Source organism: Lacerta agilis, chromosome 4 (assembly GCF_009819535.1).
Source record: "Lacerta agilis isolate rLacAgi1 chromosome 4, rLacAgi1.pri, whole genome shotgun sequence".
Classification (NCBI taxonomy): domain Eukaryota; kingdom Metazoa; phylum Chordata; class Lepidosauria; order Squamata; family Lacertidae; genus Lacerta; species Lacerta agilis.
Genome location: NC_046315.1, coordinates 63,187,136 through 63,202,188, shown reverse-complemented (window position 1 = coordinate 63,202,188; position 15,053 = coordinate 63,187,136). Strand labels below are relative to the sequence as shown.

The 15,053-nt window shown below is 38.4% G+C and overlaps 1 protein-coding gene across 1 annotated transcript in view; it reads right to left on the bottom strand.

Moving 5' to 3' along the window:
• The window catches only part of SCML2 (Scm polycomb group protein like 2), a 32,705-nt gene extending 25,825 nt beyond the window's left edge, over positions 1-6,880 (bottom strand). The window contains exons 1-3 of the mRNA XM_033147331.1: positions 6,817-6,880; positions 4,670-4,738; positions 1,688-1,758 (exon numbers count right to left, since the gene is read on the bottom strand). Coding sequence (XP_033003222.1) covers positions 1,688-1,758; positions 4,670-4,738; positions 6,817-6,838 — 162 coding nt within the window. The 5' untranslated portion in view covers positions 6,839-6,880. The remainder of the gene's footprint in view (positions 1-1,687; positions 1,759-4,669; positions 4,739-6,816) is intronic.
• Positions 6,881-15,053: the final 8,173 nt, after the last annotated feature.

Sequence of the window (15,053 nt, the reverse complement as noted above, 5' to 3'; positions counted from 1 at the left end):
CTTATTTATTACCACCATAATTGTTTCTCTTTTTCTAATAAATAATTTTTATTGAATTTTACATACATTCTTTCAAATATCCATTCTTATTCATCTCTTATACATATTTTTGACTTCCCTCAACCCCTTCTCAGGATTTTCAAATTTCTTATTGTATTTCCAACTTCACTATTATTTTTAACCACTACAATTAATTATTACCATCCAAAATTATTTCTATATTTCCTAAATTTAACCTTACAAAACTTCTTTTAGGCCTATTAGCGTGATTTGTTGTTTACAATTGTCTTTCAAGTATTTCTCAAACTTAGTCCAATCCTTCAGGAATTCCTGGTCCCACCGGTTTCAAACTCTTCCTGTCATCTTATCTAGTTCTGCATAGTCCATTAATTCTGTCTGCCATTCCTCCATTGTCAGTAATTCTTCTTGCTTCCATTTCTGTGCCAATAACATTCTTGCTGCTGTTCACCATAGTTGTTTCTCAGCCTTTGGGGCCAAGATCAAGTGTAGCTCCTCAAAGAAATTGCTGGAAAATTTCCTGGCACCTAAATATTTGATTCTATTTCCAGTCCTGGGCAATTATCCCAGGTGCGTTAAATGCCATTTATATTTACTGTAAATCACTCTTCAATTTAACCAAGGATTTACAGTTCCCATTGCATCTTCACATTATGAGGTAGGCTAGGCTAAAAGATAGTAACATACACTGAGCAACGACTTTCAATGGATGAGCTACCTAACCTACAAATCTAATAGATGATCCGTTGTATCGAAGTTGGATTCTTACACAAATTTATTATTTTGCACAAAGCTGGCACTTCCACCCTAAACTTACCTAATCGCAAGCTGTCTCATCCATTTTATTGTAATTTACTTCTAATTAACTTTACAACAAATCACAGCTTTAAGGGACACGAAAGGCTAACACCTTCCTGACAGAAAAATTTAACTTATGCAACTAGTATTTATGATTTTAAAAGCCACTGGAGTTCCCCCCCCCTTCTAAATAGTGTAAGTATCTGAAGCTTGCAAAATACCCATACGGGTTGTGTAACACAGAAGTAGGCAGACGCATCAACTGGGAAATCTCTGGGGTGATTTGCAGTTAATTAACAGGTGGTTCTACCTCCTCATAGTTTAACAACAGTGAAAGTTTTTAAAAGGAAACCATTTCTCTCCTTGTGCTAATGCTCTTGGGTGTTTCTAATTTATAAAATATGCATAATGATTGGTTGCCTTTGGCCAAGTTTTTATACAACAGTATTGGCCACTTTAAGAGTTCTGAGTTCTCATCCTTGATCTATGCTAACTCAAGATACAGATTCGTATATCCATATACAGTGAATGGATTACAACAGGTTGTTGACTCCACTCTCCATATATACCAGGCATGGCCAAACTTGGCCCTCCAGCTACAACTCCCATCATCCCTAGCTAAGAGGACCAGTGGTCAGGGATGATGGGAATTTTAGTCCCAAAATAGCTGGAGGGCCAAGTTTGGCCATGCCTGAACAAGCCCTCTAAACCTTGGGCTTCTTGTAAAAAACAAAAAACAAAAAAACCTCATAAACCTGGTCTGCCCATCCCTGGCATAACGTATATCTATATGAAAGGTAAGCAACACAAAGAAACAACAATACTAACATAAAACACTTTCGTATGCTCATTTATATTTTAAACCATTTACCTGTTTGAAACAATGTGAAGGAGCAGCTAAGGATCCAGTCTCTTTCAAGTAGCTATCCCAGTTAAAATATTCTAGGAGGGGAAAGCGTGGGAGAGCAAAATTGAAACATATTGTTGAGATAAAAAGATTTCAATCTGCAGGAAGCACACAGATTTTTGTTTATTCTTTTCTTCAATCTTTTGTAAATTTGTCATCATTTGTGGATGAGGGAAGCAGTTAGCACTCTAAGGGACTACCAGAAGATAAGCAGAAATCGTTTACCCAAAAGGAAAACAAAGTATCTGAACTTCTTTTCTTTTCTATATACATATAGATAATGCTTTTCTTTTCAGATATAGATATAGATATATGAAACCCTTGTTAGAATCTAGATTTATATACTACCTTTGCAGGAGCAGTTTTAGTGAAATTAATAGAAGTGGTTTCACTGGTTTACAGATTGAGTATTAACATAAAATAAAAAGGAACATTTCTTTGTGCACAGGGAGGCGAGTCACTGCTGAAAAAAACAAACACAAATGCATTCACAATTAAGCTGTGTCTACACTGCAGCTTAGAATAGCTCGACCTTGCAGTATGTTAAGCTTGCAGGGTCTGGATTCCCTTTGTTATCTATCCGCTCCTTCAGAACCCTGCTGAATAAGGATAAACTACTGTGTTTACATAGCACGAGATTTCCTGGGACAATAAAGTGGTTCTTGGTTTAACAATGGCAAGGGCTGAGCTAAGTAAACAATCCTTTTTAAAAGTTTCTTTTTTAAAAAAGGAAAAAAAAGAAAAATGTAAATGCTGATTCTCTTTATACAATAATGTACAGCTGCATAATCTGGGCAAATGCTTGAGAATCAATACCTGCTCCACACAAAAATCCAGATGCAAGTTTGTTTGTTTTTGCAGGTGGGTGTGCAATAGTTTGCCGAAGTGGAGAGAAGGCAGAGATGGAAATGAACCACCTCCACCCACCACCAGCTAAACACAAAATGCACACAACATTGCATATGACACAAGCCACAGATATGCATGAAAATATACATACATGTACACATGAGGGGACAGGACAGAGGGAACATGTCCTCCCCCAAATACACACATAGTTGAAGGAACAGAGTCAAAAGGGGGGGAACCACCCACTTGTCTTTCCCCCTGTACACCCACCCACTCATGTGCTTCCCACACAACCATCTCTACTACTTCATCCCTTATTTCTGCACACCTCTAGCTACCCTTCTCCAAACTGAAGGAGGAGATGGTTGACATGACATCCCAGTGCTCACAAGCCAAGGGAAAAAAAACAAGGTCTCTCATACGCTGGCCAGTCAACAGACATATATTGGGACTACATGTCCAGATCCCACCTTACACTGCTAATCTGTGCATTCTCCATGCCTTCATAGAGTTTCCACTCCAAATACAAAAATTAAGCCACTGAAAAAAATGATACTATGCTGCCACCTAGTGGCTTTGTTAGGATAATCTACAACCTGGTGCCCTCCAGATGTTTTCAACAATTCCCATCAGCTGATGACAGTTGTACTTTGATTAGTGTTAGAAACTGAGATATGAAAGCTAGGAGCTAAATGACACCTTAAACTTACGTTATAGGCGCAACAACGGAATGTCTAGGCATGCTTTTTTATAACAAGAATACAGAGCTGAAAATGAATGAACTGCAGCTAAAATATTATGTTCATTTTTCACATGGTCTAGTCCTTCCCCTGCTCACCCCCCTAATATTCTTAAGAGCGTCTCTTCTCTAGTCTTCAGAGAGTGGCTGGAAGTGGGGAGGCAGAAAAAGGTCCTCCTTTCCTTCCATTCTGAGGTTTTAATCTGAAATCCTAGGTGCAGTACTGCACCCAGAGCTCAGAAACTGCTCGAGTTACTGAAATTCCCCGTCGCAAAATGTGCCTAGAACAATGGGGGTTTCGAACACTGCTTTGATGGATGTAGTCTAAAACAACCTGGAGACTGCCAGGTTGGGAGAAGGGCTGCTTTATAACTGCTAATAAAACTCAGAGGTCCTGGCTACTAGCAGAAACCCTCCCAGAGGCTGCTACAAGTGATGCAGCTGTGGGACTCCTGCATCTCATGTTCTGACATTAGCTTGTACTGGATTTCTACCATTCATTATGTGGTACACACATCCTGTGTTTCACTCATGTATCCAGCCCATTAGTTCCTTAAAATGTTAAAACTCTTGCACAATCAGGGTGAGGAAGACCCATCTTGAGCAGAGCTATTCACTTTTAAAAGTCCTTGTTTACTTCATTTCTAACCCAAAAACCTGCTTTTTGTTTTAACTCCCTCAGTCTAGCTATATATCAACCAAGTTTCTATTTCTCCCTTTGGTTTATTTTAGAAACATTACGTACCCTTAAATCTTTCTTGAACCCAAGAGCAAAGATACCAGCAAACCCAGGAAAAGGGCTCAGCTAGGAAACTAGGAAGCAACTTACTTATTTATAAAAAAATTATACACTTCTATTTCATTTTTTAAAAAACAGAAAAAGAAAAAAGCATACCCGGACAGGCAGAGCTGAGTTAAGTATGCTGGTCTGTGTTTTTTTTTATTAAGGTTGTGTGTCTGGATTAAGTGTGCATGACAGCTTGGTGCCAGGCCTTGGAGTGGAGTCCCTAAGATCTTGTCCTGGGGGGGGAAAGTGCCCTACCCATTTTAAAACCCTAAAGGTTATGGCAGGGCAACTAGAGCAAGGATATTTCTGATCTTCTTCTCCCCCACATGCAGCAGTCCTCTTAAAAGATCCCGGAATGATTGGGAGACCTCCTGAACAGCATGGACTACACTGCAGGAGGTAGTTGTAACTGTCCAAAAATCAGGAAGGAGGCACCTTGCACAAGTGGAGAGGCTAATCGAGTGATGCAGGGGGTGATGGGAGAGATATGTGAATGAGCAGAGGTTAAACCCCATTGTTTATTTATTTATTTAAAAAAATATTTCATAATATTTACATTTACAATACATACCATTATTTAACAATTGGTTGCTTGACAGACAACTCTTCCCATGTTTTTCTCTTTTAATAGTCTTAGAATCTAAAGAAAAAGAAAAAGAAAGGACATAAAACCCAGGGTTGTTTTTTTACGTAATTTTGCAGAATAAACTGCCCCGGGCTGAGGTACCCATGCATCCCTCCATTGTGCATGGATATAGGTCCAGCTGAGAACCACTGCTATGTATACAAAGCTAAATTATTTGAAGCTAATTATCTTTTTTAAGCCCCCTGAAAGAGCTCTGCCCTAAAAAGAATATAAGTACTTTGAATGAAGGAATGAATGAATAAATAAATAAATAAATAAATAAATAAATAAATAGGACACACACACACACACACACACACACACACACACACGTATGTATGTATGTATTTGCCAAGCAGCAGGTGGTACTGTTGGTCCTCATTGTTGCACTGGTGAGGTTTCAATTTCTCACCCTGGTCATCATGTTTAGTCTGGGAATGTCTTTTCAACCTTTGCAAAAGGTCCCCTTCTCCCTCTGGCACTGCACCATTCTTCTAAGAATCCCAACAATTCTGCCACACAAGAGGGAAAAGTGCCTCTTTGCAAAAGAGGCTTGTTTCTTCCTCTGCTTCCCAGAACAGTGCTGGGGTAAGAAGCCCTTCTACATCAGTGCTTCCTAACAGAGCAAAAACTCTGCTGAATGTGCGAGTCTGATGCAGCATGTTTGCTGAGTCTGTCCCCACCCCCGCAGGGCAATACATGTTTCATGTATACTTGTCTAGTCCTTCCTTGCCGAGGGTGTGTTTGCATCGCAATGTGTTGCAAACGGGTGGGCTGACCCAAAACGTGGCCCTTGTGCAAATCAAGGCTACCCACCCCTGCTTCAGGCACATATGTACAGGAAATGGCAATACAACCAGTCCTGCAATGTTAAACACATTTATTAAGATGGAAACCCAACTGGACTCAGTGGGATTTATTTAGTTATTTCTCTAACAGTAACTGTGCATCTCATGTAACGAATAGTTAAAAATCAGGGAAAGGTACAGTATACTGTAAAAACTGTAAGCACTTGGAGGAAACTAAATGTGACACACAGGTTTAAAAACAAACATTCTCTTACAAGACAAAGTACCCCTTTTCATACAGTTATCTGTAGAATGTATTGCCATGGGTTGCTCTGACAACTACTAGCATAACTGTAAGACTATGTAGACGTTTCAAGGGAAAGCTGAACAATGGCTGCCAGATACTGAAGGTCAAGGAACGGGGTGCCAACTTGAATAAAATATTGGGGGGTCCCAGTTATGCCGTGCCCCACATAATCCACCACATGACAGGGCACATCCATTTGAATTGCAATGCCCATCAACTTTGGGGGGCCCCCAGCCTCCCTTCAAATATTTTATTGGGGAGCTGAAGGGACCTCAGCCCCTAGGAGTTGGCTCCTATGTGAAGGAAGATGGCAATCTTGTCTTGCTTGTTGTATTGGGCTGGTCACAAATCAAAGTTGGGGAGCAATAAAATCTCTAACCTGGCCCAGCATGGTAGTTGTTGCATTCTAGCCAAATCAGGAATTCTCCATAATTTGGAAGGGCGTAAGCATTTTCAGTGCACTATGTAATTAACTACAACTGCGGTGTGTTCCCTGTGGAGTTCTGTAAACTCTCTCCCAAGTGTTGGAAGTGATTTGACCTACAGCAGTGCAACAATGGGACCAAGCATACATGCTCAACTATCTGGAGGGGCAACCACTTTATATGGCCCTGACATTTTAATCTATCCCCAATATAAAAGGTTAGAAAACTCCATCACAGCAATACAGAAATCGAGAACATACTAAATTTGAGAGAAACACGTACGTTAAATCATAAGGCGGCAATCATATACCCTTATACTTATGGGGCCACAAAATGAAAAGGGGAAAGGACAAGGGCAGAGAATAAAAATCATAAAATACCCTGCATCAATCTATTCCACTCTGTCATGAGATTAGTGAGTTGACTGTGGGGAGTTATATTTCCAAGCTGTGAGATCTTTTCTAGTCTACCTCCCATCTTATTAGGTCTCGGGTGTTGGGCTCCCCTAGCCATACTTCCCCCGGAAAACTGCAGCCCCTCATTTACATTGTTGCTTTGTTTCAAGAACTTTACCTTTAGCTGCTGTTTTCCCCATGGTAAAATGTTTGGTTCTCCTTTTTCACAGTAAGAACTCTTCTTTTTACAACACAACTGCTTCCTGTGGAGCAGTAACACAGCAAGTGAGGCCAAATGCAAAATTATACGTAAATAACTTTTATACAGCGGAAGCGGAATATAAAGGGGCAATGCCTTTTTAACCCAGTCAAGAAGGAAGATGGAAGATAAACGTTACGCCTTAGCCCTAACTCACTTGGAAGCAAATGCTATGGAATTTTCTGCGCTATAGTTCATGAAGCTTGAAGCTTAAATTTAGATAACCCATTCTGTTTAAACCATTTTATTAAAGGTCATGCTATTGTTTCTAATTCCTGTTTGTCAAGCAAAATACCACTTGACGATACAGTTTCCCATGCATTGCAGCCATCCTATAACCAGTAATGGCTAACTAGGAAACCCGAATTCATTAGAATTCATTAAAACAGGAGATTGTATTAGTATTAAAATTTTAATTGTGGCAACACATAATAATAAACAGAAATCTATTTCATTGCTACAGTTTTTGTACTCAAGTGCACACACTTTACAACTCACGTTCATAAATATTGCCACTGGCGTTATCAGATCACTTTCAGCAGCGTGTCTGGCAGTAATGAAACTATAAAGTTGATGTTTCCACTCACTCCACAAGTATACAAGGCACAAATTTAACTAGTTGTTAAGTCTACTAGTTCCCTCATCTGTGCCTCAACTTAAATTATGTTGTCATTTATTGCCCCTGCCTTCCTGAGATGTGCAACCTTGATTAATGGCAATAATCTCTCATGCCTTTCATATATATATATATATATATATATATATATATACCCAACTCTGAACAGGGAAATGATAAACATTAGGGGATAAAAAGCAACAGCACTTATCAGATTACTATCCTGCATTTGGTTTGATGTAAGGTGTAAGACAAAGATCCAAACAGCAGGAAGGGAAACAGATTTTTATTTCCATTTGCAGCCAATCATTCCATATTGATTCCTTCTTCATCTGGCCAGAATTCAGTATTTCAGATACTGACGTATGCCAAATTAATAGTAATCTATACTGTCTGTGAATTATTAGAAGCATCTTAAAGTTGTATTTATTAAAACAACCATTTAAAAATTGTATTTATAAACGATATTACAAAAACAGATGTATATAACTGAATAAATTGACACACGCCTTTCTATATCTAATTATATGTATAATTTAAGTTTACACCATAATTAATTTAAAAACTGAATCCCGAACACATTAATTTTCATAAAATATTCATCTACTAACCAGAGAAGTTGAAAACATAGAGATGGATATTATAGCATTACTTTAATTTATTATATTTCATAGCACTATGCCAGCATTTGCGAAATTACTTGCTTTTCATGATGGTGCTAACTTATAGTTAGGGATTTTAGGAAAATTATCATCTGCAATTTATATAACACTCTGACTGAGAACCATTAAAGCTGAAAAGCTGTCTACAAAAACTGCAATAAATCAAACAATAAAATACTAAGCTGGCAATTGCCTCATTACACAAACAATGTAATTCCCTGGGATTATTCTGTCTGAACCTATTCTGTGATATTTTACACAGCTAACAAAAACTGAAAAATGCTTAGACATATAATTTGAGCCTATAAATTACTTCACGTGCTACAGAGTACTTACGCAGAGTACTGTAAAACATAAAGAAACACACAACACATTTCACGCGTCTATCGTACCCAATAAGCAGAAGAAATGAAAATCTGCTTAAATGGAACATCACAAATAGCTGCTGAAGCCAAACGCATTCCAAGGCTACTCTTCTCTGCCAGCAATAAACTATGAAAGGTGATGCCGAGTTCCCAGTGGCCTCACTTTATGTCCAGGCTACTTTAAACAGTTTGTGTGGGGGGTTTTTATCTTTTTTTTGTTGTTGTTGTTGCCACCAGATTGCACTTGCTCCCATAATAAAGATTCCAACCCAGCAGTGATAATCATCCCTCTTAGCCACTGGAGTCCCTGTTAGAAACATAAAAAGAATTCCAGAGTTTCAGAAGTCTGTGCAGCTTTGGAGAGACGACTCCCTGCTAACACAGCAACTGCAACCCTTAAGTGGGGTTGTTGATATGCCCCAAGATGCTGCTATGTGGCTTATGAAATTCCGCTGCAGGTTTGAGAATTCCAGTTTTCATTTATGGAGACATACACTGGCTTCCTAATGTATGTATAGCATGGCCAAAAGGTATCTGAACTGTCATGTATATATGACCAGTGTATACATGAGGATTAATCTCTACATTGGGGGGGGGGTGTGTGAAACTGCCCGCTGGATTCAGTGCAGAAATACAGTCCCCTTCATCTTTACTATTAGTTCATAGTTACATTTTAATACAACATCCACTGCACACGTAAAAACTACTATTCATGGTACTGCTACCCTCGCCTTCTCGTCTTTCTGACTCAGTGCATGTTTACTATATAGGAGCCACTTGGATACCGCCCAGAAGTGAGAATAAATGGTGAAATACTATCAGTTTGAAAGTATGGCTTAAGCTAAGGAATTAATTTCAAAAGATGTCATCCCAACTGTATGAAGTGTTGCTTTGAATCTAAGTTCTAACTCCCTTCCTAATTATATTTCAAAATAGACTTTAGAAAATATTGTTGCAGTAAGAAGGAAATTTGAGACTTGCATTTCAGACTACTAATTTATCCAAAGTCCTTCAGGTATGCAGTTACACAACTGTAATAAACCCGAAGTTGTGCCTCTCAGTCAGCTCTGCCTTGTTCCATTCTGGTAAGATAGATAGACAGAGACAGAGATACGTACGTACATACATATGGAAATATATACCGGTAAATGCCTGCACTTTTTTCACCAATGAAGTATCAAGTTAGCACCTTAAATAAATTGGCTTTAAAACTCCAACCTCTTACACCAGCATATTCACACATTTACCATCACAAGCCATTGACTTTTAAAAGTTTACAAGAACCAATGCTTATTCAGTGCAAGATTAATAATGTGACTGATGAACATATCCAAGCTTTATCTTGTTTTCCTTTAAATGTATGTGATCAATCTTTCACTTAGTTCATCAACAGTGACATTTAATCTATCAAAAATGGGTTCTCTCTTCCATTGGTAAGTGAAAGTGATTAATCATGCACTAGTTACAGGTAGGTACCTTGTTGGTCTGCCGTAGTCAAAACAAAAAATAATAATATAAAATTCCTTCCAGTAGCACCTTAGAGATCAACTAAGTTTGTTATTGGTATGAGCTTTCATGTGCATACACACTTCTTCAAATACACTGAAACAGAAGTCACCAGACCCTTCTGAGTAATACCCCCCCCACACCCTCTCACTATATATAAGGGTCTGGTGACTTCTGTTTCAGTGTGTCTGAAGAAGTGTGCATGCACACGAAAGCTCATACCAATAACAAACTTAGTTGGTCACTAAGGTGCTACTGGAAGGATTTTTTATTTTTTATTTTGTTTTAATCATGCACTGTGGGTATAAGCAAATAATCCACTTGAGAGGCACTTTAAAGAAGTGGACTCTAAATCCCATCAGCTGCAGCCAGCATGGCATTTACTCTGGAGTGATGGAGGAGCTGGGGTCACACAAGTGTGGCTGAACTGGAGTACAAGCGCAACACAACCATTAATGGGATATCAGCCCCTGGAGCTAAAATTTCAGAATGCCAATTAATACAACTAAAAAAGCAAGTAATATTAGCAATGACAATTCTGTGTAGGATTAAATATATGCTCAAAAGCAGCACCAACAGCTCAATGATCATCTTCCACTGACACTGTAAGCTCTTTTGAATTTTCTGTTTATAACTTGGGTTCAGAGCCCAGGGAGCTAATGAAAAAAAATACTTTTTAGTTACATAAACAGTCAACTCTACTCACACAATAAATATAGGGTGAGGAACTTGTGGCCTTCCAGATGTTGATGGACTACAACTCCCATCGCCCCTGACTGTTGGCATAATGACTGCAGCCGAAAGGAGCTAGAGCTCAACAGATTCCCCACCACTGGCCACACCACACGTAGTGTGGCAAAATGGAAAGTAGGCTGCAGCAATGAAAGAGACAGCTCCCGGTGCGCTGCCCTGAGCTCATTGGAAGCAGGGTAGGGTGTATGAGTGTGGGGGAGAGAGAGAAAGAGAAATATAGGCCTCAAAATAAGCAACTCCTGCATTACAATACCCATTGCAGCAACTAATAATTCTCCCCAAGAGATAATTCCTAAACAGTGCAGGCCCCACATATTCAACACCTTTGTGCACACATGTTCCTTAAGATTCCAGCAGAATGTCTACGTGTCATTTAATGAGGAAGTGAGATTTGTAAGAATGTGATACGGAGAAATGTTCTGTTGGAACTCCTTTCCTGAAGAGACACCCAAAAGACCTTATTTCATTATTTTTAGAAGATGCTAGGACTCCCATGATATGAATAGGATTTATTTATTCTTTTAATTGTAGGTTCATACAGATTATTGTTTATATATTAATTTAATAATAATAATCACCAGCAGCAGCACTACCCATAAAAGATGCTTTATTACTTTTAATAAGTACTACTTTGTGTCATTGACAAAAAGTGGAAGAGAACTTTTTAAATAATGAAGATTATGTTGAAGAGCCATAAGGCGCAACCAACTAAACAAAATTCTCCCTCTTAACCATGTATAGGACTGCCACCAATTTGATATTTTGCTTTGGTATGGGTTTGCTTTTGGTATGGTTATAAAGATCAAATACCTAACATAGGACCACTCTACAAAACAGAAAACCTCAAAATAATGTTTTTAAAAAGAGGCTAAACTTCCTGTACAAACTATCCAAATGATTTTGGAAGAACAGGGGAACCAGTTACTGAGGCAAACAACAAAAGTAACCATGTTTTTAAAAAATAAACTTTTGAGAACAAAACATAGGTGCTTATTGAACGATTATGGAGTAAACTTGTTGGAAAGCACATTTGGAAATAATCACAAGCTGAATCCAATCTTACACACCATACTTAATCAACACTGTTTCTCCATGCAAAACAATTCAGGTATATTTCTGCAGATTTTGATTTAGTTTATTTTGTGACAAACATGAAACGGCACTGATTTCTGTTTGTAAGTCACTGGTATTGCAGAGCTGCTGCACATAGTGCAGCGACCTGAATTTAAATCCACTGGCTATCCTATGCAAGAATGGAATATAATATTTCGAAGTATTGGTGTAGCCTTTTTATAATTTTTTTTTACTACATGTCATTATAAAGAATCTGTTATCATTTAAAGATTTAATTACATAATGGGATTTTAATCTTATGCTTAACAGCTAAACAGTCTCAGAAGTTATAAATATCTAAGCTACCAACATTAAACATTTTATTCCCACTGATTTCAGTGGAAGAGTTGAAATCTCCCATTGAGATAAATGGAAATTAAATGTATTTAGTTGGATCACGTGGCAAGTGATTGGTACAGGATTTTGGGATTCTCTTATTTAATTTTCCATGTTTCAAAGCATTATGTCACAGGAGACCACATTCATAAGAGTTTCACTCAGGATGGCTATTATTTATTCAATTTATACCCTGCCTTTACTCCCTAAACAGCCCAACTCTCTCTCAATAGGTCACAACCATGGTTTAGCTAAAAGCACAATTAACAGAACCTGAAACCATTTTGTAAGCTTAAATATTATTTACACTAATGATACAATTCAGAAATTACTGGCACAATTTTACTGCCAATATATGAAAGCAAATTTTTATTTCTGAAACCACTTTTTTTAAATTAGAAGGTACTTTAGCACCTGTTCTTTTGCAGCTATAATGCTTTACTACACAACGCTATGCTGAAATATTTGTTGCAGTCAGCAACTCAATATGCAATTTAATCTAGGTACACTGATCGGGGGGGGGGGGGGGAAACAAAAGAAAAGTTGACTTGTATGCCAAGGGGGAAAGATTTGTGTCTTTATTTGGTTAAAAACACTTTGGGTTTTTTTTAAAATAATTTAATGAAGACTTCAACCTTCAATGGTTTATTTGCTCATGACATCAAAGAGAAAAATTGGAATGTATTTCTCAAAGAAATTTCTGAGCTCAAGGAACCAGAGCCAGAAATGTCCTGGTGCACAACCTTCCAAAAAAAAAACCCAAACAAACAAACCTTCCACAAGTCCCATCAAAATGAGTGCAGATTCCAATTCTTTTCAATAGGGCTTGCACAGGAAAACCTTTGGGGATTATTCATCCATATGTGATGCCAAGGGCTGTGATTTTCCAACCTCAGTCAGAAAACTACAGTATTTAAGTGTATGATGGAAAGCAGAGCAGATGCAGTCTTTTTATTATTGCAAATGCATGAAAAGGGAGAAAGTAACTTATTGTCTAGAGTAACTCATTCCTACTGAGAAGCCCTGCTGTACTCCATGAACCACCCAGAGAACTCATGTTATGGAGCAGCTATTTTAAATGCAATACATAAAATAAAGACTGAAACCTGCCCTGCCCACTTGAATCAAAATATATAGGGCAAAGCTGTTTAGTATTAAAAGCATCCTTGCATTTTATTGTAAACTTGCTACCTTCAGTCCAGTTGAACACGGGCTTAAAAACTCTTGGAGACTTTCATTATCTGGACCCCATAACTTGTTATTTTATGTATTATTACAGTAATATTCCATCTTACTTCCATTGAGTTCTTCCCCCTCCTAATTTTGGGAAATTTCCAACTTGGCCATGAATATATAAAGTATACAGGTTATAACTAAAGTTATTGTCAGGTTAGAGCCACTGAAATTAACAGACCTAAATTAGTCATGTCCTTTAATGCACCTGCTCTGAGTATGGTTAACATTGGATACAACAGTACTGAAATAAACTTTCCTTCTCACTGGGGTTACTGCTGCAATAGTCAATTTCCAGTTTTATGTTTATACTGTTTACCTTAGTAGACTATTTACAGAAGGGGATGGAGAGAGAAATTACTATCCAATTATAACGTATGAAATCAGTCCTTGATTAACAATAACATCACGTTCCATAACTATGTACCAGTAAATGACCCCTGTATGAAATAATTGGAAACCTTAATGCCTGGTATAATTTCGGTGCAAACAAACCATGCATATATAAGAATGTTTGATTAAAGTGTCTTACACACTTGCATAGTAGCCATTAACAGTGCGGTCCTATACATATCTACACAGAAGTCCCCTCACTGGAGCTTAACGCCAGGTAAGTGGAGTTCAATTGCATCCTAAACGAAGCGAAACAGCATCTACTTCCACCTACAGCAGGCATCCCCAAACTCGGCCCTCCAGATGTTTTGCGACTACAACTCTTACCATCCCTAGCTAACAGGACCAGTGGTCAGGGATGATGGGAGTTGTAGTCCCAAAACATCTGGAGGACCGAGTTTGGGGATGCCTGACCTACAGCCTCGCTCCAGGAAATCCTGCTCACAAGGGTAACCCAATTGCTGTAGTTCATTATGTGCAAACAACTATCACTGAATCACACCGGCTGACCTCAGCGCACCAAGTGCATCAAGTGTTTGCCCAGCTTTATATCAGAGCAACCAAGGCTAGAGGAAATAAGACAACTTGCTGGCCACAGTGCAACATTTGTAGTTAGTTGTTTCTATGTATGTTTACAGTGACTTTTAAATACCACTTCTCCTTAATACTAATTGCTGCCTTCACAATAGCACTACTTGCCAGATAACAATTATTGACTGCAATCCATTAAAATGACCCACAAATTATAACACAGTAGCAGATTCAAATAATATGTCGTAATCATGTAAACTCCTTCATGGATCACTGGAAAAGACCCTGGTGTTGGGAAAGATTGAGGGCACAAGGAGAAGGGGACGACAGAGGACGAGATGGTAGTTCTCGAGGCTACCAACATGAGTCTGACCAAACTGCGGGAGGCAGTGGAAGACAGGAGTGCCTGGCGTGCTCTGGTCCATGGGGTCACGAAGAGTCGGACACGAGTGAGCAACAACAACAATCATGTAAAGGAACATATTCTAATCTAGTGTGATCATTCAAGCTATAAATTCCATGATGCTTATTTCAACCTGCAGGCTGTACAACCTAAAGCACTTCAAGTTGAGGATTATATTTCTAATGCAAAATTTCTAATTAAAAGAGCTAAAGTAATAGTTACTAACTGCCACCCTAACTTTTTAA